This window comes from Cololabis saira, chromosome 6 (genome assembly GCF_033807715.1).
Source record: "Cololabis saira isolate AMF1-May2022 chromosome 6, fColSai1.1, whole genome shotgun sequence".
Classification (NCBI taxonomy): Eukaryota; Metazoa; Chordata; class Actinopteri; order Beloniformes; family Belonidae; genus Cololabis; species Cololabis saira.
In genome coordinates this window covers 7,852,827-7,879,706 of record NC_084592.1, presented here as the reverse complement: position 1 = coordinate 7,879,706, position 26,880 = coordinate 7,852,827, and the positions used below count along the sequence as shown (strand labels likewise).

Sequence of the window (26,880 nt, the reverse complement as noted above, 5' to 3'; positions counted from 1 at the left end):
GCCCTGGGCACACGCCCACTTTGCCCATGCGGTAATCCGTCTATGTTTCCTCCGCAGGGTGGCTGGACGCTCCCTTAGAGATGAGTTTCCTCCGCAGGGTGGCTGGACGCTCCCTTAGAGATAGGGTGAAGAGTGCGGTCACCCGGGAGGAGCTCGGAGTCGAGCTGCCGCTCCTCCACATTGAGAGGAGTCAGCTGAGGTGGCTTGGACATCTGTTTTGCCTCCCTTGAGGTGTGCCAGTCATGTCCCCCCAGGGGAGACCCAGGACACGCTGGAGAGACCAAGTCTCTCGACTGGCCTGGGAATGCCTCAGAATCTCCCCTGGAAGAGGCAACATCTGGAGGAAGTGTCTGGGCATCTCTGCTCAAGAGTGTTGCCCCAGCAACTTGGTCTCGGATAAGCAGATGGAAATGGCTGCCTGGAAGTAGATTTTGAACCAGTGTAGTACAGTTCTGGAAAGACCCGCCCAGTTCTCCAGCCGTTTCAGTAATATATCGTGGTCAACTGTATCAAATGCAGCAGTGAGATCCAGTAAAACTAAGACTGACCTTTGTCCACCGTCCATATTCAAGCATACGTCACTAAACACTGGAACACTATAGACTTCCATGATAGTGATGACTGCTCTGACTTGGTTCAGAGCGGTCTCAGTGCTGTGGTTCTGTCTAAAAACTCACTCATCTGTTAAAAAAACTTTTTCAATGATCTTAAATGATTAAAGGAGCTTGAGGCCGAATTGTGGCAGGATTTATGAAAAAAATCTGTATACATTTTAAGTTTTCTAGTAATAATGTCAGATGAAGCGTTCCAAACCAAAAAGAATGAGCCCTCTAGTGTATCTCTCCTTTGCCTTGAACAGGCTGTGTGCTGCAAAATGTGCTGCAATTTGGTCCCGAGTTTCCCGCGCTGGGCTGCGGATGTGACGTCACATGACGCTGCATGCGCGTTCTCCCCGTTCTCCCCGTTCTCCCGTGCCGGCTTCACTGTTGGCTGCAGTACCCCCAACGGCCGTCGTGGTGAAGGGTGGCGCTAGAGAGTCTCATTTCTTAAAAGGAGCCTCAAGCTCCTTTAAAAATAGAAGATTTAAGATTGGCCTGTAATTCTTCATTTCGGGTCCTTTTTCAGCAGAGACTTAGTTACAGCGGGTGCTAATTTTTCAATTCAATTTTATTTATATAGAGTTTATTACAACAGAAGTTGTCTCTAGGATCTTTCCAGAGACCCAGAACATGACCCCCGAGCAATTATTACATGAACATAACATCAAAAATGGCAGGTAAAAACTCCCCTAGTGGGAGAAAAACCTTAAGCCAAATTCATCTCCATGATGATTTTGGAGGTAGCAGATTGTTGTTCTATTGGACGGGACTATTTCATATTAACAGGTGTTAGTCTGTCCACTAATGTAAGGCTAAACTAAAATAAATCAAAACTCCTTTCTGTGTAATATACTGGTTCTGCTGTATTGCTATAGCGGTCTGTCAGTCAACAGCAAGGTAAAAGTAAAATGTTTAAATTGTTAATCAACTCATAAATTAGCAGAACTATAGCCATTTCAAATCTTCTACTTGAGGTTTGATAATTTAATAAGAGTTTATTTACTTTATTTTTGAAATTGATTTTTTACTGGAAAAGCAACAGATTAATTTTCAATGTAAATTGTGGTCACCACTAGTTTGTATGAGTTGTTCAGAGCAGCGACCGCAGCCCTGCTTACTTTATGCGTTTGTCTCCCCCAGGTTTGCGGGCATCCCTTCTCCTCTCCGCCTTCTTCATGCTGCTAGGAGCGGCTCTACGCAGCATCCCAGTGACCGACCAGCACCTCAGGCGATGGTAAGACTCATACAAGTCGCTCTAGCAGATGGTTCAAGTGATAAACTTTTGAAGGCTCTGGGAAAAAGGCAGAGGACTCAAGGTGCAGTGCAGGCACAAGCCATCCATATTTTATATAACTGGATTTATTTAGCATACTTATTTTAAAGGCATGCCTCGGCCAGTTTAGGGTCTTATATGTTATTCAGTTTTACTGAAAAAGACAGCTGCTTGCCAAAGTTTAGACCTCACCCTCAATAGCTCAGGCTATTTTCAGGTGCTTTGAGATTAGATCCTGATACTTTCCCTGGGTGAAGAACAAGGGGCCATTGAGTCTGTGGGGTGTCTAAATAGATCTAAATAGAGTATGGCATGTACCCGACTTGAGTCACTGACCTCATTACACACCCCAATACCATCCCTGTGAATGGCCCTCTAATCACAGGTATGCTCATTAATAATTAAGTAGGCTCTGCCCTGATTGGTTGTCGGCAGTGTGAATGAGCTGCGAGCTGATTGGTTTACAGTGACGCTACTGTACGTGTCCAAAGCAAGCGCCAATCAGACGGCAACTATTTTACATCGTGTGGAACTAAGATTTGTTGCTGTTCCTCAACTGGCTCTAAAAGCAAGGCAGTCTCCATTAAGTCCACGTTAAAATGTCAATTTTAGAGTAGAAATAAACATACAGAGGGTTGCAAAAGTATTCACCCCCCTTGAACTTTGTGACCTTTTGCCACATTTCAGGCTTCAAACATAAATATATAAAACTGTAATTTTTTGTGAAGAATCAACATCAAATGGGACACAATCATGAAGTGGAACGAAATGTATTGGAAATTTCAAACTTTTTTAACAAATAAAAAACTGAAAAATTGGGTGTGCAAAAGTATTCACCCCCTTTACTTTCAGTGGAGTAAACTCTGTCCAGAAGTTCAATGAGGATCTCTGAATGATCCAGTGTTGACCTAAATGACTAATGATGATAAATGGAATCCACCAGTGTGTAAACATGTCTCCGTCTACATGCACCTGCACTGTGATCGTCTCAGAGGTCCGTTTAAAGCGCAGAGAGCATCATGAAGAACAAGGAACACACTAGGCAGGTCCCAGATACTGTTGTGGAGAAGTTTAAAGCTGGATTTGGATACAAAAAGATTTCCCAAGCTTTAAACATCCCAAGGAGCACTGTGCAAGTGATATTATTGAAATGGAAGGAGTATCAGACCACTGCAAATCTACCAAGACCTGGCCGTCCCTCTACACTTTCAGCTCATACAAGGAGAAGACTGATCAGAGATGCAGCCAAGAGGCCCGTGATCACTCTGGATGAACTGCAGAGCTCTACAGCTGAGGTGGGAGACTCTGTCCATACGACAACAATCAGTCGTATACTGCACAATTCTGGCCTTTATGGAAGAGTGGCAAGAAGAAAGCCATTTCTTAAAGATATCCATATAAAGTGTTGTTTAAAGTTTGCCACAAGCCACCTGGGAGACACCAAACATGTGGAAGAAGGTGCTCTGGTCAGATCAGACCAAAATCTAACTTTTTGGCAACAATGCAAGACGTTATGTTTGGCGTAAAAGCAACACAGCTCATCCCCCTCAACACACCATCCCCACTGTCAAACATGGTGGTGGCAGCATCATGGTTTGGGCCTGCTTTTCTTCAGCAGGGACAGGGAAGATGGTTAACATTGATGGGAAGATGGATGGAGCCAAATACAGGACCATTCTGGAAGAAAACCTGATGGAGTCTGCAAAAGACCTAAGACTGGGACGGAGATTTGTCTTCCAACAAGACAATGATCCAAAACATAAAGCAAAATCTACAATGGAATGGTTCACAAAAAACATATCCAGGTGTTAAAATGGCCAAGTCAAAGTCCAGACCTGAATCCAATGGAGAATTTGTGGAAAGAACTGAAAACTGCTGTTCACAAACGCTCTCCATCCAACCTCACTGAGCTCGAGCTGTTTTGCAAGGAGGAATGGGCAAAAAATTCAGTCTCTCGATGAGCAAAACTGATAGAGACATAACCCAAGAGACTTACAGCTGTAATCACAGCAAAAGGTGGCGCTACAAAGTATTAACTTAAGGGGGGTGAATAATTTTGCACGCCCAATTTTTCAGTTTTTTATTTGTTAGAAAAGTTTGAAATATCCAATACATTTCGTTCCACTTCATGATTGTGTCCCACTTGATGTTGATTCTTCACAAAAAATTACAGTTTTATATCTTTATGTTTGAAGCCTGAAATGTGGCAAAAGGTCACAAAGTTCAAGGGGGGTGAATACTTTTGCAACCCTCTGTATTTACCGCCTGGCTCCCAAAGCTGTTTGTGTCTCAATTATTTGATTTCACATCCATGACAACTCTAGGGAAGAGTATTAGGGCCAGGCAGGAGAAAAATAGAAATATTTTAGAGGAGGAATATTTTTTTTGTGCACTTCGAGAAAAAGGTCGAAATGTCGAGATTAATGTTGAAGTACAATTTCAAGAATAAAGTCGAAATGTTCAGGAAAAAAGTAAAAATTTCGTGAATAAAGTTGAAATTTTGACTTTATTCTTGAAATTGTATTTCAACATTAATCTCGACATTTTGACTTTTTTCTCGAAGTTTCCAAGAAAAAAAAAATCTTCCCCTCTCAAATATTCTTTCTCCTGCATGGCCCTAATACTCTTCCGTACGACCCAGCCAATGGCTAGCCATTATCACTTTGTCATCCGTAATAGTCATGTTACCGCGCTTAGTGAAGTAACCAGACATTTGTAGTAACCCTGGATCGGCTTAATGCAACAGTCACTTTTAATTTCACCATCAAGTCAACATGTTAAACGGTATTTTCAAATTTTAAACTTCTGCCAGCGGCTCTGCAGATGTTTGGGTCAGGGATCCGCTGTAGGAGCTGGTAGCTCCTAACCAACGCTAACTTTTATTGACATACAGTAGGCGTGTTCCCCTTGGCCTCCTGAGCAACATGGCTGAGCCCACCGTGTGTCAAGTTTGGAGGCATATCAAAAAGTCGATTTAATGTGTTTCGTAACACGTTGCATATTGTATCATTTTTCAGCGAAATATTTAAATTGTGAAATTAGCATATGAAGAAAGTGATAATAGGATTTGAGTTTCACTGCATGTTGGTCTGACTGGCCAACCTATCTTTATTAGAGTATCCCAAGGTAAACCTGGTTTTCCATCCCACGGGACCTTTAAGCCGGAAATATACTCTACGCACGTAACCTGCGTAGCCTGCGTAGCCTGCTTTGTGTCTGTTCATGCTCCACTGCGTACGTCGCGTACCACCCGAGTAGAGCCTGTCATACCGATGGTGACCGATAGGGGGCAGTAAGCAGAGCAACAGTTGGAAAAGCTACTTATATTAAGTAGCAGAAGTAGTAGCAGCAGCAGCGGTAGCAGATTAGAAAAACGAACACTTTTACAGGACAATATTGGATGATGTAGGAGATTATAACATCGTGTGAATGTGTATGAGTGTGTATGAATGTTTGTGGTGGTCGGAGGGGCCGTTTGGCGCGATATGGCAGCCACGCTCCCGTCAGTCTGCAGGGCAGCTGCGGCTACAGACGGAGCTACCACCGGGGAGAATGTGTGTGAATGAATAATGATCTCTGTAAAGCTCTGGGTGCCTAGAAGGAAGCTAAAGAAAACCATAACATTATTATTATTATTATTACTCTTTTTTTAATGTGTATTACTTATTTATATTACTGTTTTACCCCCTTCCCTGTGTGTGTGTGTGTGTACTTCTGCTACGTGAGTTTCCCCGTTGAGGGAGTAATAAAGGACTATTTTATCTTATCTTATTATTATTGCTTATTATCAAAAGTGGATAGTCTTTCCAGACTAATTTATCCAGCATTCTCCTCACCCATCTCAACAAGAATGACGAAACAATAAATCCAGTTAATTTTAGGTTCATATGGAGAAGTAGATGTCAATATATAAGAAAGATTAACATGGTCAAAAAATGTATTGTTCCTAATATGATTCCAAGTCATTCAATAGTATTTTTATTGAAAAACAGAGTATTTAAAATAAAATAAGTCCCGTCAATTGACTCCTGGCTCCCGGCTCCGCTTCCTCCCGGCTCCGGGAGGCACCGAGGCTCGGCGCGTACCTCCGCCGGGGCTCGGCGGCCGGGGCTCGCCATCCGCGGTACTCCCGGGGACTCTAGTCCCGCAGCACCAGTGAGTATTTTGACCGGAGAGATTATAAAATACCGGACTTCGGCATATTTTACCGGACAACGGAAACCCTGGGGGGAAGTTAAATATTGCATAAATATATGCACGGGGAACTTTATCCAGGGGAGAGCAGCATAATCGTGCCAGCCGGGATCAGACCGGGAACAGCGATACTAGCGGCCAGAGCGAGAACTGCAGGTCGCGTACGCGTTCAGTGTCTTTTTGAGAACGTGCACGTCGACGCGTCAAATGTACGCAGGATACGCAGGATACGCGAGACGTGACGTCACGCGTATCCTGCGTCTCGCGTACGCGTTCTGAACTGCAAGTATAAACGCGGCTTTACCGTGCGCTGTGTCGTGTAAATCCAAGGGCTGTGATTGTCTCCCCAGGGCCTGAAGCTGAGTTATGAGGGGGAAAGAGGAGTCAGGACGCGTTATCAAGTGGTTCTGTGTAGCATGACAGCCCCATTGTCTGTTAGCTTAGCTTCACCAATATCAGGAGAGCTGGCTGACGCAGCGCTGGGTGCAGAAGATGAACGTCCCGGATCCAAGCTGCCCTGAATAGCATCAGGATTTGCAGAGTTCAATTTAATCATTTATTTATTGACAATTTTCTGCCATTTTTCAGAAAAAACAACAACTTTTCAGAGAAAAAAAAAAATGGCACATTTAATATCAAAAGCTTACACATCCAGAATGACAGTGTTTACATGTTGATCTGAAGAGCTGCGGTGTTAAACATCATGCAGACATGAACGTCTCTCTGCATTGACGCTGGCATGGTTGGATGATTGGATAACGGCATGCAATCGGAGCTCCCAGTGTGTCTTTGAGTCTTGACCTTTTGAATTGGTTTGTATTCACAAAAAGACTGATTCATTTGGCAACATGACATGGAGCTGCAGAGGGAACCGGTCCATTGAGAAGCACAGAGATTGAATGATTAGCCAATCAGTTTCTTGGGTGGGACTAATACATTCGTCAAAGGGCTGTCAGGCATCGACAGGCTGTGTCCTGATCTCTGTTGATCAACAACGTTTTTACCGCACCCTCAAATTTGGCTCTGGGTGAGAGGAAGTGTCACCCCGAGGAAACGATGTAACTACTCCATAATTTTTTTCTGACATCAGGCAATATTATTGTGACCTCTAAGGACACGAGCGATCCTGCATACAGCTATATTCACTTGTAATCACTCAGAATCCTCCTCCCTGGTGCAGAAGTGCAGCTGCGCTGTGGGACCGGCTGAGTGAATACGACTGCCACTCATCTCAATTCTGAAAGAACCTCCTGTACTTTGTAGAATAATGCCTTTTTCGTCCTTGATACCAGTTTCCTTCCCTATCAGACGGCACATTGACACAGCATCACTGGAAAAGTAAACCTGCTATTCTTTGTGTTTCATTTCCAGTTTTGCTTATGACCTCACTGTGAAAGCAAGGTGATGGTAAAGCAAAGAAACAGAAACGGTTATTTCAGTTATGTGCCTTTTTAAAAGTAGGTATACAGGACTGTCTCAGAAAATTAGAATATTGTGATTTTCTGTAATGCAATTACAAAAACAAAAATGTCATACATTCTGGATTCATTACAAATCAACTGAAATATTGCAAGCCTTTTATTATTTTAATATTGCTGATCATGGCTTACAGCTTAAGAAAACTCAAATATCCTATCTCAAAAAATTAGAATATTCTGGGAATCTTAAACTTAAACTGTAAACCATAATCAGCAATATTAAAATAATTAAAGGCTTGCTATATTTCAGTTGATTTGTAATGAATCCAGAATGTATGACATTTTTGTTTTTTTTAATTGCATTACAGAAAATAAAGAACTTTATCACAATATTCAAATTTTCTGAGACAGTCCTGTATAATAGGTAATATGTGAATCCTCAAAGAGGAAGTATATGCCCTAAAACAATCAATTCATCATGGAAACTGCATTTCCATGTAATGAGTCACACATCACTTTTACTCCATGGAGTTGTGGTTTTTTGAAAACAATTTTGTCTCTCAGATTGCAGATAAATCAATTTTGTTTCTCAATCTCTTTATCTGTGACTCCCGGGGCAGCAGTAAGAAAACCATTAGTGGAATGAATGGCTCGTAGAGACATAGGTCACATTTCAGTAAAACGGGAAGCTTTTGTTAATGTATATTAGAAAGAAATTAGTCAAATTAGTACCTCCGTTGGAAAAATCGATTTGTTGTTTCTCCGTGTTAGTGTTTTTTTTTCCCCATTACCTCAGATTTTGAGGGATGACCCCTCACATGAGTCTACTTACACCAGTTTGTGCTAACTTGTTTGATACATGTACAAACCAAACTTATTATCAGAGACTGCTGACTATGTTTAGACTCGTGTTTATGTAATGAATTAGTGTGGCCACAAAATGTTTTCAGTAGGCAATTAGTGAAGGGCGCATGGATAATGATTTAAGAAAAAAAAATGTATCAAAAAAGTGGCGGGGTGCAAAGTTCACCACCAAATTCTCATGAAAAATTGGTGAATTAGAATCTAGCAATTTTGTTTTCTATGCTCTTGCTAGAACATAAAGATAACTTACTTGAGTGCAGTTTTCTAAACACAAAGACTAACTATTACACATTATCCTGATGACATCAGTCTGGGCCCCCAAACTTTGGAACTCTTTACCTGCTGAGATCAGGTCAGCTAAATCCCCCACTGCCTTTAAATCTTTACTAAAAACATTCCTTTTTACAAAAGCTTTTATTGTGGTGTGAATATTGCTATTACCGTATTTTCGCGACCATAAGGCGCAACTTTTTTTTTTTTTTTTTTTTTTAAATGTGCCGGGCGCCTTAAGAAACGGTGCGCCGTGTCTATTACCTGAATTACGGTAATGTAAGGCCGGCCATGAGAACGGTAAAGGGAGAAGGGGGCGGGTGAATCTGAATGAGACCATCCACTGAGCTGTTTAATGCGAAACAGAAGATGAAAACTTTTAAGGATTTGCTTGATGTGTAAAGTGAAATAAAATACAATCAAACTAAGTTTTGCTCCCGCTCTATTTAAATAAGCACACTTGTTCTGCAGCGCGCGTGTGTTTTGCATGTCGGAACCGGTGACTTTCCCCGGTTAAAGCAGCGGCTGGAGCAGCGCGGTGATGGGCGCTGCTGCAACCCGACTTCCTGGTTCCCCAAGCGGTCCAATCGACCTGGTTCCCGGCCGCTTTGCGAGCAGAGATTTCTGGGGTCTGTCTCAGGTCTGATCAGCTTCACCCTCCGAAATTTGCAGCCAAATCTGTCGGTTACAAACCCGGTACCGGACCCCGACATGCGCGGGTGTGTATTCGCGGCGCGACACACAGATTCTCATTTATGTAGCGCTTGACTGGCGCAGCTGATGGACAGAAACCTATGGTGATTTTTAAAAGAAAAACTTTGCATAAGACGTTTCCAGCCGGAGTCATTATAAGGACGAATGGAAAGGGGGGGGCTGGATGAAGGGATGATGATGATCAGGTGGCCGAGACAGGTCTGGAAATTCGGACTGGAGCTCCTGTCGGATACAAACCCTGGTACCGGCTCCCCGACAGCGCGTGTGTGAGCGGGTCCAGCGCGGGGGAGCAGACGGGGAGCGGACCCGGGACCAGCGCGGAGCGGGACCCGGGACGCGGGACCCGGGACGCGGGACCCGGGACGCGGGACGCGGGACCCGGGACCCGGGACGCGGGACCCGGGACGCGGGACGCGGGACCCGGGACCGCCGCGGTCGGGATCCGCAGCACAACGCAGCACAACGGGGTATGAAACGTTTATTTTCTTACCTTTTATTTATTCAGGGGTCTGTCCCAGGTCGGAACAACTTCACCCTGCGAGATTTTCAGGCAAATCTGTCGGTTTGATCTCTGGTAGCCTAACCAAGATGCAGAGGATGCGCTCAGGAGCCGCCAGGCTCCCGCCGCGGGTTTGCCGGGCCAGGGCGCACCATCCCCGGGGCAGATCCGGCCGAAATGCCGCTGGTCTTTCCCCGGGAGCCCCTACTCCCATACAGGTGGGTGGCTTCGGTCCCAGCCGGTCGGAACAGGTCACATTCCCGGTTAAAGCCGCTGTGACGCGCGCTGCTCCACCCCGCTGGGGAGAGACGGGCTCTGCGCGGTGGAGGATCCGCACAACGGGGTATGAAAAGTTTATTTACTGTTGTGCAGAAAGTGACTGACACCGAGGAAATTCGGACTGGCGCAGCTGAATTAGCGGAGCTCTTTAATGCAGAAACAGAGGTTTTGCTCCCGCTCTATTTTTTAAATAAGCGCTTGTGTGCTTGTGTGTGCGTTCTGCATGTGTGTGCGTTCTGCAGCGGGTGTGTGTGTTTTCCGGCCGGCGTGTTTTGCGGCACGCGTGTGTGCAGCTCTGCTCTGTAGACTGCGCCTTTTGGGTCGGTGCGCCATATGTATGTTTTAAATCCAAAAATGAGGGTGCGCCTTTCCACACGGTGCGCCGAATGGTCGCGAAAATACGGTAATTGGTTATTGCTGTCTTATGTTCTTATCCACTATGCACTGTATTTTTATCTCAATGTATTTTATTGTTCTTGCGAAGCACTTTGTAACTTTGTTAAGAAAGGTGCTATGTAAATACATTTTATTATTATATTATTATTATTATCTGATAGATTGTGACTGAACATCTTCAGAAATGTCCCAAAGGTGATCCAGTTGTCTCCTGGTTCTGAAGAGATTGGGTCATTATGGCTAATACGTCTTAAACGTTGCACATTATTTTTCCTACTTCTTAAATGCCAAAGAAAAGCAGCTTCTGCGCTGAAAAAGAGAAATTAGAGTCAAATGGAAAGTTGGCGCAAGTAACCTCTTCCTCTTTTTTCCATTCCTGAATGTGGTGAGAGCAAGATTATCGGTTGAAACTGAAAATTGACATTTTTGAATCATGTGAGTGACTGGTCAGCCCATAACCTCCTGCTTCAGTCTCAAATACCCTGAATCTGAATAAGCTGGACAACAGCGGACATATATTCCTCGTTGCCTGATGAGCTGGAGCTAAAAACGAGAAGAGCGGCCCGGTGTTTCTGCTTTTATAGGGTCATCCGCTGCAGCCGCGACCTTCAGCTCTTGGGATTCACAGTTAAAAGGGGAAATCAAGAAAGCATGGTAAACGTTAAGATAACATTAATCACACAGCAAATGTTAGTGTGACACAGTTCAGTTTAATTTGCATACTAAATGTAATAGGTCACAGCTATTGAAGTCATGTTTTAATGGATGACATACCGGATTATCAGTGAAGGAAGAAAAAGCCCAAACATAAGGCAGTTTCCCCGGATGGCCAGTAGATGTCCCTCTTTGCTTTGCAGTGTTGAAAGTGATGTGGTACCAGAAAGAAAGAGCTTTGTTCAGTTACATATGCAACTGCAGTGTGTCTCTCACAAGTGCCTTTTTCCCTCAGACACGTAGGCTGAGAAGATTTAGATAACCTGAAACAAAGGAGGGACTTTTTAACAAAAGGAGCAGGTTTAGTTGGCTCCCAAATGCTAAATCGTGGAGGTCAAGGCCATTACACAAACAAGCAAACGCTGCATTGAAGGGTCCCGCTTTCCTTTGATCGGTAAACAAGTGGCGACAATTATCCAGGTTTACAAACAGAGACAGTCCTTCAAAAACCTCCTGCAGATCTGTTTTTTCCTCGTGGCTTTTCATGTTTGAAAGGCAATTATTTCGGGTTATGATTATCATCGAGGAAACAAACAGCCTTTTTGTTTTTTGGGGTATAAGATCCCTTTTTTGTAGCAATTCAAAGGGAGCTGTGAACGTGCGAATGCTGACCGGTGCAGCTTCCTCTCTGCTTTGTGTCGCCGCGTTGAAAGAGCTATAAAGACGAGCAGGTCAATGGGATTTGAGGAGTTCAATCAAGGATCAGTGTTTGAATCACTGCTCACTGATTAGACCTTGCTGTGATTAGCTTTAATCTCAAATTGAAGAGGCCAACTTTGGATCCCTTTTTATTCTCCTGCGTTTTCATGCATTCTCTGTGTTATCTTGCAATCTTAATATTTCTCCACCTGTCTGTCTGATGTTTTGAGATACAGACCGGCTGCGTGATTAGCTGTTAATCAGGTGGATGGGACTCGCTGTCCGACACTGTGGATCCTGTAGGCCGTTATATCACCTTGACCACAGCTGTTATGGAGTTTTTAAGAAACGATTGGATTGGTCTATGCCAGGGGTCGGCAACCTAAAATGTGTAAATATTTATATGTAAATATTGGACCAAAAACACAAAAAAAACAAATATATCTGGAGCCACAAAAAAAGAAAAGTCTTATATAAGCCTTAGAATGAAGGCGAAAGGCGAAATGTCGAGAAAAAAGTTAAAATTTTGAGAAAAAAGTCAACATTTCGAGAAAAAGGTCGAAATATTGAGAAAAAAGTTGAAATGTCGAGGAAATAGTTGAAATTTCGAGAAAAAAGTCGAAATGTCGAAATGGCGGGATTAATGTTGAAGTACAATCTTGAGAAAAAAGTCAATGTTGAGAAAAAAGTAAAATTTCGTGGAAAAAGTCAAAATTTCGAGAAAAAAGTCCAAATGTCGAGGAAAAAAGTCCAAATGTCGAGATTAAAAAGGAAGAAAAAAAAAAGGAAAAAAAAAGGTCAAACATTTTTGAAAAAGCTCCAGGAGCCACCAGGGCGGCGCTAAAAAGCTCTAGAGCCCCTGGTCTATGCTTTTTCTTTTTTACACCAAAATGAGCTTTTAAGCCCAGGCAACCAAGTTTTTTCTTTTTGCCACAAACAGATTTCAATGTTTCATTCTCAATCTGAGCAGTCAGAGAGGGTCATCTGCAGCGATCTATCATCACTCACTGAAAAAGCTGTTCATTCCATCTCTCCGCCTCTCCGGCCTCAGTGCAGCTTCCTCCTGTCATCTCTCATGGCCCTGCTAGTCACCATCCATCCACATCCACCGGCATTTTAAAGGCTTTCTCTGGTCATATTCTGCCTGAGATCTAATAGACAGTGAGAGCAACTTTTAAAAGCTCTCCTCCCAGTTTTGTTTACACTTTCAATCACGCCTGTTTGGCTGCAATTGTTTGGCTTTATAATGCAGCTTTAACAAGAAGAAGCTGTTTATATTATTGTCACTGATGCTATATTATAGAAAAATATGTGTACTTTGCAAAATAACAGAGAAATTCAGGTTTTGTTCAAAGACAACAGTTAAAATCATCTCCCTTGGTAATATGATGGGGAAATACAAGTTACAAGTGCTGTTGGAAAGCATTTTAATGGACTGCTAGTAAGGTGTTTCCGCCTAAAAGCAGTTTATGTCATTTGAAACAATAATTCCCTCTGATGTGGACTTTGTAAATGTGCAGACTTATATTCTACAAAGTTATGTAACACACTCAGGGAAATGGCAACTAGGGAAAAAAAGTTAGTATGGCCTCTTTAAATGACATATTCATTGTCATATGTGCTGCTTTGTGCCATTTGCATACCAGCAGCCAAATGTAGGGTTGCCACTAATGTGATACGCCTTTTGTTTTAATTTTTATGAAATATGTGTACTTGGTTTTTTTTAATGCTTCAACAAAATTGTACTTTTTGCCATGAAAGGGTGATATTGGAAAAGGCAACTTAAATAGTTTCAGTTGTTTTTGAAGAGAGAGGCCACTGATTGCTGCAATGATGCTTCTTACATCTCACACCTGCGCTGCTGAAGTTTGTTCTGTTTGTGGCGTCAGAACTGTTCAGATGTTTTTGATGCACCACTGAAATAGGGGTCGGCAATTTAATTGTGGATTCCTGGATGAGGCTCTTCTAAAGGTTTTGAGAGCTGAATATTCCAGCCTGGTTGTCTGAGGTTGGGATACTAAAAAAGATGAACACATTAACCAGGTTCCTGATGTGAGCATGTGCAGTTCAAACCCCAACCACAGAGTTACAAGGTAGTCACCGATCAATATATTATAAAATATTTGTGATGGTATGCTGAACTTACAGTGAGAATTAAACAACTATTTTGCTAAAGATACAGTTTAGTGGTTGTTTCTGTCACGCATAAGACAAAATGAAACAGCGCTGTTTGCAGTGGTGTTTCATCCATCCTGCAAAGTTCACTCATCAAGTATAACAAAAGGTGCAGAGGGGTCAGAGATTTTCACTTTATACATCAACACAGATGATTAAATAAGAAAACGGGAAAAAAAACCCTGATAATATTCATGCCAAGAGATACATAATCAGGTCATTCCTTGTGTTGAAAACCTCCTGCAGTTCCAGTGGATGTACAAACTCATGAAAAGACAGAAATAACAACCTTAATGTCACACCTGTTCCCTCTTTACTGCAATATACCCACAAACTAAAACTGGGAAATAATGAATATTTATTTTAAATAAAGGAAACCCTACCCATGTTTGATTAGATACATCCAAACTCTCTCTCAACTAATATTTTATTCAAGCATCTTTTTTCCTTTATTTTAGTATTCAGTGCTGTGACTATTACTCTATTAACTTCAAACATCTAGACTTAGGAGTTCTATCCAAGATTCATAGGAAAAAAGTTCTTCCAAATGTGGATATAGGCTCTGATGGCTCTTTTTTATTTTTTTAGGTTATTCTATAGATTTTTAATGGGATTGATGTCAGAGCGTTGACCAGGCCGCTCTAAGAGTTTGAGTTCCCAAGTCTTTGAAGTCGTTTGAAATGTTGGAATGTGAAATCCCAACATGCAACCCCAAGCATTCCAGCATATACTTTAGTAACAGCTGGCTTTTATCTTGTTTTTTAATCAGAATGTCTTTAATTAATGACAAGTGCATTTGATTTAGCCCAATTGTGAATGGTACTGGTAAAGTCTGAGGGCAGGTAGACCCCCATTATAAACAGGTGTGTAGCCTTATGCAAGCACTTGATGGTACTTTATTATTTCTTTTCAAAGCTGTCCTTAATTATTACTTTTCCCTGGATTTTTGGTTGTTGGATATGGAGTATTAGGGCATTAGAGTATTAGGGCCAGGCAGGAGAAAAATAAAATAATATTTTAGAGGAGGAAGATTTCTTTTTCATTATGCACTTTTTTTTTTTTTTTTCATTATGCACGAAATGTCGAGATTAATGTTGAAATACAATTTCAAGAAAAAAATTTCATGAATAAAGTTGAAATGTTGAGGGGAAAAAAGGCAAAATTTCGACTTTATTCATGAAATTTCGTCTTTATTCTTGAAATTGTATTTCAACATTAATCTCGACATTTCGACTTATTTCTCCACATTTTGACTTTTTTCTCAGAGTGCACAATGAAAAAAAATCTTCCCCTCTCAAATATTTTTTCTCCTGCATGGCCCTAATACTCCGTAGTTGGAAAATCCCATGAAAGATGAACATTCTGACATTGGTGTTGCCGTTTCTGTCTTTTATATTTTAAGAAGCTGCAGTGCAGTGAGGATCTGTGGACGTTTGATATCCGTTGTAAGAGCGTGTAAGACTTGAGCACGGCTCTTTGTGCTCCACTGTGACGCATTTCACAGTGTGCCCACTTTAAACGTTGCTGTCATCCTCCCCAGGGCGTTGGTCTGTTTGCTGACGACCAATGTTGAATTAACAGAAGCTCTCATAGATTTATGTTTTGAATTTTGAAGTTTAAATTCAGATACGGAATAGTATTTCAAGTCTTAAAAGCTTAGACGTGTATCACATTTGTCACACTTGTCATACGCAATCATCTTAAAATATACTTAAATCACATAATGTGTGACATAGTTAATCAAAACAAAATCTTAATGAATATAAAGGTTAAGTTGGTATAACTCCAAAGATTCAGTTCTCCTCTTCAGCACTTGGCTCATTTTCAGGGACAATCAGCAGAGTCTCTTAGCTGTCAAATTTGCAATCCGATGGAAAATATACTAAATATTTTTGAATACCCAATGCAGAATTTCCTCCTGTCCCCTGCCTTCCCTCTTATTTTCTCCCTCCGCCTCGTTCCCCCTCTGTTTCCCTGCCGGTCTTCTCGTCTCCCTACTGAGCAGGCTCAGACTTGAATGGTGTCTTTACCGAGCTTACAGACAATCAATCAGCTGAGAGATATCTCCAGTGGCTCGCTGTCTCAGCCAGACGGGTCCGGAGGGGCCGGTGACGGCGGAGCCTCTGGGGGCATCAGAGAAACTCACATCTGGACTCTCCAGAGCAGGGTTGCTGCTCTAATCCTCTCACATAGAGGGTGTTTAAATGGGAAGTTTAATTCCTCTTTAATTCAGAGTTAAAATTAAATCTGATTTAAAATGAGTAAAAAATGACCATGTAAACAACTAATTCCGAATGACAATGGCCATTCCGAATTAAACTTAAAGGGGACCCATTATGAAAAACAGGTTTTCTCTTGCTTTAACATATATGTCAGAGGGGAGGAGTTTAAACAGACTGTTTAAACTCCTCCCCTCTGGACGGCGCTACAGAGCCCTGTACAGAACCCTGTACGCAAAAACCTCCAGACACAAGGACAGTATCTTCCCCCAAGCTGTTGCTCTGATGAACTCTCACAATTAATAGAGTCTCAGAGAAACCAATCACGTGCAATAACAATAATAGCAGTTACCTGCTGTAACAATGCACCTTCCGGCAATAATCATGTCTGCCTCACTCTGCTGCACCTCTCACTTTTTTGTATAATTGTATATATGTTATTTTATTCAGAGCCCTCATTTTTTCTACCTCATCCTGCTGCACCTTCAGTTCTTTAATTGTATATATGTCAATAAGTGCCACATTTGTTTATTTACTGATATTCTTTAAATCTAAAGAGCGAAATAAACAGAGTCAAATTCCTTGTTGGACAATGTTCGAACCGGGCCAATAAAGACGATTCTGATTCTGATAAAGTGGTCTCCCCTCAGCCTGCCAACTCAGAGAAGGAGGAAAGCAACCAGATTCTGCAGTGTCTGTATAGCCGCCTGGATGATCGTCCAGTGTGATGTGGATCTACGAGACAATAAGATTCTGCTCCTGTCGTTACGTAACGACGGGAGTGATTTCCATAGGTTGGCCTCCGATGCGTGAAACCACGCGCACAACTAACTCCGCCGGAGCTTCCTCCATTTTTTCGTAGCGGTGTATCGCGTCATTCAGGCAGCCAATCAGCACAGAGCCTCATTATCATAGCCCCGCCCACTCAGAATCCTGCATAGATAATGAGGTTAGAGAATGGGAAGATAAAGACATGGTTTAGAGGCTGAATTTCTAATTTATTTAGCAAAAACAATCAAAAGCTTGTTTTTAAGACATTCAAGGCCTGTTTAAAATAGGTATTAGATGCCATAATAGGTCCCCTTTAATTCCGAATTAAGTGGCTTAAGTTTAAGTTTATCCCGATTTTAAATCCGAATAGAATAATTCCGCGATCATGTATACACTCATTCCTCTTTAAATTAATTCCGGTCTTTCTTTCTGCTCGTTCCCTCCCCCGTCTGTCTCCATGACACTTATATTCCACGCTGGGCTGGTTTTCCAAACAAAGTTTCAAGATGCAGCTCGCAGTAAACGCTGGTCAAGATCAGAGACCATTTATTTAATAAATAGCTTGGAGGACCTGGAAATAATTAAAAGAACACATGGAAACAGGAAACATCAAAATTGTGAGTTTTTCAAAGTTGTAGCGGCTAAGTAAACTACAACTTCCGGTAGTTTAACTTCCGGTCCGCCCCCTATCCAATCAGAACCTTCCCAACCCCCAGACCTGTAGAGGAATTAGATAAAGCCGATCAAACGTGTTTTCCATGTAAACCTCAATTCGGAATTACTATTTCCATGTAAACTCGAAGGAAAATAGTTTAATTCTGAATTATTTAATTCGCAATAATTAATTCCAAATTAAAAAACATCACGTAACCGTGGCCAGTGACAGTTTCTTTTTCTTGCACCAGTGATTTTATCATCAAATAGATGGAAAAAGGCATTTTTACTGCATTTGTTTATTTCTGACCTCATAAATGCACTGATGAGATGCTCATTGCTACAGTCATGTTTATTTAACAGCATACATTAATACAGTATCTTCCCCAATGAAATTGAATGACTTGAATTCTAATTTTTTTCCCCCTTTTTGTGTCTGCAGGCTGATCCACGGAGGCCAGTTTCTTAACGGTTTAGCTGGGCCGACCATAATGAGCGCCGGGCCGTTCCTCTCCACCACGTGGTTCGCCCCCGACCAGAGGGCCACAGCGACGGCCGTGGCCTCCCTCTTCTCCTACCTGGGCGGCGCTACTTCCTTCGTCGTGGGCCCTCTCGTTGTTCCCGCTCCCAACGACTCCCAGCCCGCCACCACCATGGCAGCAGCGGCGTCCGTTTTCAGCAGCTCCATCCAGGACAGGATCCAGCTGGTTATGTATGCAGGTACTAACAGATTGGGAGAACCACCGATGGCACGGTGGATCGATAATGCATCATTTTGACACAATGTCAGCCCCCTGTCTAGGGACAGAAATGCAATCAGGCAAAGGGGGCCAGGACTTTTGCACGGACGCAAATAGTTTCAGTTATAACCCTTAAAACTGAAACGCCTCTGAAAAATAGCTTGCTGGGACTGTTATGCTTAACTGATTCAGAAAATTAAAAGCACAATGAAAAGAGAAACAAGCTTGCTGTAACAGATCGAGCATGTGGCTTTGTTTAATCTAAGGTAGTATTATTCATTTTTGAAGGACAAAGCAAACACAGTTTATGAATTAAAAGAATTGAGATCATGAAATAAAAAACGACAGGATATAGGATGCGTCCTGATTTCTTTTTTAATTAATATTACAGTGAAAGGTTTCCAGAAATGACCAAACTGAACTGAAATATGCTTCTGTATCAACCAGTGTTATAGCAAATCTTTGACAGATTTATTCTATATTCCCGGCCAGCAGGCTTTTCCATTCCTCTCGGGGGGATATATTTAGTCGATGTGAAGATGTCACATTGACCTTTTTTTAAGAATGCCATTTTGTTCTGAGTATTTTACAGCACCTTTTGAAAATAACCTACATGTGTGGCTGTGTCCTGACAGAACTGGCTGCGATTGCGGTGCTTTTTACAGCAGTGCTACTGTACTTCCCATCACGCCCACCCATGCCTCCCAGCGTGGCGGCTGCAAGCCAGAGACTCAGCTACCGGAGCAGCATCTGCAGACTTCTCAGGTAAAACCAGATACACACAGTGTAGGTAAAACCACAGATACACACAGTACAGGTAAAACCACAGATACACACAGTACAGGTAAAACCACAGATACACAGCACACAGGCAGAACAACACCACTGCAAACCTGCCGTTGAGAGCATCTTTTGGTTCACGATTCAGTTTACCCAACATGGGTTCTTGATTTAAATGCACTATAACATCAGGGCTGGGGATCGATTTTTTTTTTTTTTTTTTTTTTTTTTTATAGTTCAAGTATCGATTCAATTCCGATTCTTAAGATTCAGAATCGATTATCAGGATTTGATTTGATCCGATTCGATTTGGATATTGATTTGGGTTAGTGTTATTAAAACGTTAAAAGTTATGCAACATATTAATACTAGTATTATATAGAGATTCAACAGCAAGTATTGCAGTTAATGATGCTGTAAGGACCAATCAGCTCCCAGAATGATGATAGAACTGCTTTCAGAAACATCGTGGAGCAGAATTATCAAACAGACCAGGGAGGAAACAGAGACGGATGAAATCAGTTTTATTCTTTCCTAGATTCCGGTTTAATTTTTTCCATTTTCGGTCTATTTCTGTTTTAAATTTTTGAGAATTTGGTTTTTAGCATTTTATGCAAATACCCCAAGACAGTATATAAAATAATGAAATATAGACAATTTATGCAATTATTATTGAAAACTTTAATGTTTTCATACCTTTAAACTAGGGGTGTAACGGTATTTGTATTCGTCCCGTCCCGTCACGGTACGGGGGACACGGTTCGGTTCACGCAGTCATACGGCGAATACGTCTGACTGAGTTAAAAAAATAAAAATAAATAAATAATCAATCATCGTTTTTTTTCCCCCTTATAAATATCAACAGTCACGTTCCATTACAGACCTAAATGTGTGCTAGTCTGTGCATATCAATAAATATATGTGCAATTCATATATCATCATAAATTGTAGGCTATAATAACGATAAAATGTTCTAATTCTTAATTTACAACTGTCCTGAACGCATCAGGGCCGTGTGCCAACGCGGATTGGCTGTGAAGCCTGATTTATGGTTCTGCGTTAAATCGACGCAGAGCATACGCTATAGGGTACGGCGCAGGCTACGGCGAGGTTATGCGGCGACGCGCAACCTTCGCCGTAGGCGCTGCGTTGGTGTAACGCGGTACCATAAATCAGCCTTAACAGTCACAGTGAAGGAGATTAGAGCTAAAGTTTAAAAGAGGACTAAATTTGTACAAAGTTTTGAATGTTACCCCGTTTTCCACGTTACCTGGATTATTTTGGGTTATGGAAGAGTCAACTACCGTTGGTGAGTGAGTGTAACCTTCATAAATAATTTATTTATCAGTTTCTTGACCAGCTGCCTATTTTAATGAGCTTGTGTTGTTGTGAACGAGACCGCCGAGTCTATTCTCTGTTATAGAGCTCAGAAATTATGTTATAGACCGCTGTGTCTATATCTATCTAAATAGATTGTGTAATTTAGACCAGTTATGTTTTTTTTGTATTTAAATTGTATCAAAGAATGAACTGAGTCAGTCTGTGACTACCTGAGTTTTCAGAGCCATGTGATTGACAGCTGTCAGGTGTGTGTGTGTGTGTGTGTGTGTGTGTGTGTGTGTGTGTGTGTGTGTGTGTGTGTGTGTGTGTGTGTGTGTGTGTGTGTGTGTGTGTGTGTGTGTGTGTGTGTGTGTGTGTGTGTGTGTGTGTGTGTGTGTGTGTGTGTGTGTGTGTGTGTGTGTGTGTGTGTGTGTGTGTGTGTGTGTGTGTGTGTGTGTGTGTTCTTCTGAAGAAGTTTGTGACTTTACTCTGCTTTCTGCAGCATAGGCCTATAGGCTTGGCTCAATAAAAGTGAGAATGAATGTAGTTTGATGGGTAGGATGATGTTGTTGAACGTTAAAATGACTATCATAAGGCCCATGGAGAATGCTCCGCCCCCAGATGGCTCTGCCCATGTGCAGCAGTAGAGGAGCCCGGGTTCAAGACTTTTTGTATTTTTTTTCCCGTTGCACCGAACCCGTACCGAACCAGTACCGACCCGTGACCCCTGTACCGAGGTACGTACCGAACCGTGACTTGTGTGTACCGTGACACCCCTACTTTAAACATATTTAAAGGCAAAAACTAGGCAGTAGTTATTCTGGTGTCCAACAAAACATTCCTTTTTTGGGCATAAACAAAAAAATACCAAAAGTTGTAATGTAACGATGACAAAAAAAATCAATCTTTAGACATACGAATAGATTTTTAGGAATTAATATGAAAATCGATTTAGAATCAGAAAATAGATTTTTTTCCACACAGGCCTATATAACATACTGCATATGTTCTTTGAAATAACTTTTCAATTCATTTATATAGCACCAATTCACAACAGAGGACATCTCAAAGCACTCCATCTAGTTCTACACAGTCCCATTCAGTTCAATAGTAATCTAATTATATTCCAGTTACTTGAGCTCCGTCTCCAAGAGAACAGTCAGAAACATATTCCTGCCTGGACTACAACGCTGTCACAACTGCTGCTCTGCGGAGTTTGATTTCCTATTTGCCGATGCCATGAGCAGCTCTTGCCATAGAAATGAAAGTGACAGAATCTTGCACCAGAGAGGCACATGGAAATCTTAATGAAGGAGTCTGCCACTCACCATCTGCTTTGGCTCCTATCAAAGACATCTCATGCCTTCCCCTCTGGATTAATTACAAAGCTATAATATACGGGTCACTGATGAAAACACTGCATCCACACTTTCAGGGTCAGTTAGAAGCACACGCTCCATTAGGGCTGGGGATCCATTCAAATGTCCAGAATAGATTTGATTCCGATTCTTAAGATTCAGAATCGATCAAGATTCAAGATTTGATTCGGTTCGATTTCTGATATTGATTTGGGTTAGTGTTATTATAACTGTTTTTTCAGCTGTTTCATGAATTATATGACTGTAGTTCTGCAACATATTAATTGCAGAACTACATTATATTAGTATTATATTGAGATTCAACAGCAAGTATTGGCAGCTAATGATGCTGTAAGGACCAATCAGCTCCCAGAATGCTAATAAAACTGCAAACAGAAACATCGTGGGGCAGAATTATCAAACGGATCCAGGGAGGAAACGGAGACGGATGAAATTGGTTTTAGTTTTTACTAGGGTTTTCCCGATCAGGATTTTTTAGCTCCCGATCACTTGAGTTTGAGTTTCTGCCGATCCAGATTTTTCCCGGTCCGATCACTTTTTTTGGCTCCCGATAAATTTCTGATACATTTCCGATCAGATACATTTTGGCAATGAATAAAAAAAAAAAAAAGAAAAAAAGAGGACTAAAACTAAATGATCCCAAGTTTCTTTTCTTGTCCATTGGAGAACAACATGGACATATATTTCAACAAAGCTTATCAGCACTGGTGCCACAAAATGTAAAAACATGAAATTGTAAACTAAAACAAAAAGTGCAGAATAGTGCAATGACAAAAATAAATACATTTAACTTCAAAAGAGGTAGTTGAATGACATCCAGTCAAATTCAGAAACACAAGAAAATTAAAATACCTTTTGGCTTAACCTTAGTGCAACATTCTGATTTGCATGAAATGAATAGCAGCAGCTTAATGAACATGAACAGATAGAACATTTCACAATTCAAACATGTAAACCTTGTTAGTTTCGCTTACGGCCGGAAGTGGCGTCAAATGCAAAGATATATACAACGATTTAATATATATCAAAAATATTAATAACTAGGTATGTCCGATACTTTTTTGGCTGATACTGATGTTTTGAAAATGCCGTGATCGGGCCCACACTAGTTTTTACCACATTCAGTTTTAATTTTTTTCCATTTTATGTGTATTTAGTATATAAAGTAATTAAATATAGACAATTTATGCAATTATAACTGAAAACGTTAATGTTTTCATACCTTTAAACATTTAAAGGCAAAAACATGGCACCAGTTACGCTCGTGTCCAACAAAAAATAATTTTTTGGGGCATAAACAAAAAATACCAAAAGTTGTAATGATGAAAAAAAATCGATCTTTAGACATACGAATCGATTTTTAGAAATTAATATGAGAATCGATTTAGAATCGGAAAATCAATATTTTTCAACACCGGAGGCTTTCGGTCACAGACGGGGAGATGGTTTGTTATGACCGGATCCTGGATGTTTGTGAAATCCATGCCTTGTTTGTCCTTTTCTACCACGAGAAAACGAAAGGGGGGGCAAAAATTGAAGCACACTTATTCTAATCCGTCTGCTCCCCATCTCCACACGCTCTCACACTTCCCATCAAGGCCGTACTTATCCTCTGGGCCGCCAGGAAGCAGCGTTGCCTGCAAGAGTGCGTGCTCTGTCTTTTGCCTGTCTTGTAAAGGAATGAGACCCATGGCGGTTGCCGGGGAGTAAAGGCTGCAGGACGGAGAAGAAAAGCTGGGCACTAGCAACCAGTATTTGGTCCAGCTTTGTTGGCGACATTCTGCCTCCCTGAAGTAAGAAACGGCTCCGCCATGGCATGAAGCTTTCCAGAGGCCTCCGACGAGTACAGAGAGGCTTAACTCTTGCAAGGCTTCACTCACCGACCAGATATAAACCTAATGCATAATTCTGGACAGATGTACAAACATGCACACGGACGGGCCAACTTAATCAGGCCATCCATCCAGGAGGGTTGTGTTCCACTTGCGATAGGCACTTTTCCAGTGACCTGTTTGAACAACATGTTGCATCTTAATGCAGCAACATGAAGCCCCTGCAGAGACGGAAGAAAGAGAGCAGGAAAATATATAAATATCTTTTTGAGTCTTTGTGGCAATGGATATTCTCATAGGAGTTAGACAAAACATAGAAAACTGTCGGAAAACCAATTTAATTTGAAAGATTGAGATTGTGGTCAATGTGAATTTTGATTAGTTTCAATGACAAACCCAGGAAATGTATGAAACAGTTTGCATATCCATGGAGCTTTTTAGCTTAATCTAAGTAATTGATTTTGAATTTATGGCCGTTTGACTGGTTGCGTGTTGATGCAGTGATCAGCAACAGGAACCTTATTCCACGTGACCTTGCAAACCTCACATGTGTATCATCTGGTGAGGAAATTAGAGATGCACCGATCAGGATTTTGAGGGCGGATCACCAATAACCGATCTCCAAAACCAGTATCTGCCCATCCCGATATTGCCAACTTTAGCAACTCAATATACTCCTTGTGATGAAAAACTTTCAAATGTCTTATCAGCTTCGTTGTGTTGAAATTATTTTGTAACATTCCTCCTCGTGGTATTTCCTTTGCACACACTTTGCAAACTGCAAATTTGTTGTCCTTTTCAGACATTGTAAAACTGCCATACCGGCAAGGCCGACGGCCCCTTAGGACAGCTTGCGCGGGCGGTGTTTGTTGTTATAAACGTCATCAGATCAGTCCGCTTTGAACTATTATTTTCCAATCACCGATCAAAACCGATAGGGGCATCAGTGGCCTATTATTCGGTGCATCTCTAATATCAGGCCGATGCCGATCGATCGGTGCATCTCTAGAGGAAATGGACCATGTAACGGCACAGTGGCCACATGTTTTCATGGACTGAATGTGTTCATACAAGAGTTTTACAGGCATTTACTATTAGTGACGTTTATTATCATTATGAAATCAAAGATTTTATAGCAACACTTTGTTTTTGAGATCATGAAGCACACGTTCCTTAACAAATGATCAAGGTAGAATATCAAAAGTGTTGTTGATGGCCATCTGTAGAGGAAGAATTAATTATTCTCCCAGCCAGAGGAGAGGAAGTGCTCTGGTGTGGTTAAGGAGCAGCAGAGGCAGCAGCAGAGGTGACAGCCTGTGGCTCGGCGGGGATCGTCTTCAGCATCATCTGGGCTCGCTGCAGACTTCCCACTGGTAACTGTGATGTTGGTTAGACGGCCACTGATGATAATCTGGAGATTTTAATGGTTGCATAGTCTTCCACTTTTGTTCCCATGTCAGTTTATTTCAATTTGATGCAAGATGGGAGTTTGTGATTTAAGGGAAACATTAAATTTCAAGATTCAGCAATATCGAACTATGACTATGAACTTATGACAATGAAAAGATTCTGGATATGGGGAAATAATGGAGTAAGTAAGGCTATGGAACAGACAGAGTGTGGATCTGAAGCAACGTCCAAGCATCAACCAGTTTAAAAACAAATAGAAACAAATGATTTTTACAAGATACAGGGAGGAGGGGGTTTGAGGTTGCTATTGGGGGGGGGCTCTCCCGCTATGAGTTGTGAATGTATAAATGGGTAGATTTATATCAGTGTATATAGGTGTGAGGATGTTACTATTGATATTCATATTGTGTGTGTGTGTGTGTGTGTGTGTGTGTGTGTGTGTGTGTGTATTTATATGTGTGTGTGTATATTTATATGTGTGTGTGTATGTGTTATATATGTATATATAGGCATATATAGATATCTTTTGTTTTTTTATAGAAATAGTATGAAATAGAGTTTAGGGGGTAGGATTTATTACGTTTTTACTTCTTCCTACTCCTTTTCAAGCATGTTAATTATGATGGATGCATGTTTTTATTTATTTTTTAGTTTTCTTATTTACATTTATTTATCATTGATTATTATTGTTTGAAAATTTCAATTCAAGAATGAAGCTGGAGCTTGCAGCGATCATGAAACCAGAGCAGCCTAACACTGATGACTGGTCGTGTCTAGATGAAACCCGATCTGCTTAATTAGCCCTACGCCATCCCTGACACTGCAATGACAGAATTAGTACCGCACAAAATGATAACATTGTGTGGCCATCACACTAAAGGCAGGTGCCATCCAACTAATCAGTTAGTATGCTGGATCCTTATGTATTGATGTATCTGCTCATCCATTTAGCCTGTCAGGATCTGAGCACCAGCTAATGATCTTTTCCCTAATGAGAGCTTCCAGCTGCTCACACCTGCTCTCACAGCAGCAATCTCATTAGGACTCTGGATCGCACTACAAATGTTGCAAAATTATCATTGTGTTTAGATCACCCCTCCAGGTAATAGTTACCAGCTCAAAGCCCTATTGATTATCCTCATTCAGTGGTCAAACGTCAGTCTTGAAAGTTGCTCTCCAGCCCGGGTGGCCAAGGACAAACAGGTACACGGCTGATGACGCCATCACTTTTGAGATATCTCATGTTATATTTAATAATCCCCTGTAAAAGTTTCAAGATTCCATGTCTTTCAAACCTTTTCCACATTATTTTTCAGCTGGTTCGGTTGCCGTGCATGTTGGGCAATTTGTGAGAGTGATTGTGGCTCTATTTAATGCGTGTTATGACAAGCAATCCCATGATAAGAGCTGGAATCCCAGTTGTGTTTCAGAGGAGATAGAGCTATCAAAGGCCGGGTGCAGAACCGTGAGGAAAGGGGGAGGCGGTTAAAACCAGTTCTTCACTCGTACATGGTGAACAATAGACAAATAAAGTGGATGTGTTTGGAACAATTTTGAGAACACAGTGGGAGTGTATACTAGTCAGAGAGGGAATAACTTCATTCATATGTTATCCGCTGAACACAAAGTGTTGTATTAATAGTTGGTAATCATATTCAGACTGATATCTCAGTACAAAAGAAGGAATCATCTCACGCATGTGAAGTGAGATCAGGGGAAGATAAAAAAAACAAAAAAACAA

At 41.4% G+C, this 26,880-nt stretch overlaps 1 protein-coding gene across 1 annotated transcript in view; it reads left to right on the top strand.

The window, feature by feature from the left end:
• Positions 1 to 26,880, top strand: part of slc49a4 (solute carrier family 49 member 4) — an 89,692-nt gene that overhangs the window by 9,769 nt on the left and 53,043 nt on the right. The window contains exons 2-4 of the mRNA XM_061723159.1: positions 1,740 to 1,833; positions 18,121 to 18,398; positions 19,054 to 19,183. Coding sequence (XP_061579143.1) covers positions 1,740 to 1,833; positions 18,121 to 18,398; positions 19,054 to 19,183 — 502 coding nt within the window. The remainder of the gene's footprint in view (positions 1 to 1,739; positions 1,834 to 18,120; positions 18,399 to 19,053; positions 19,184 to 26,880) is intronic.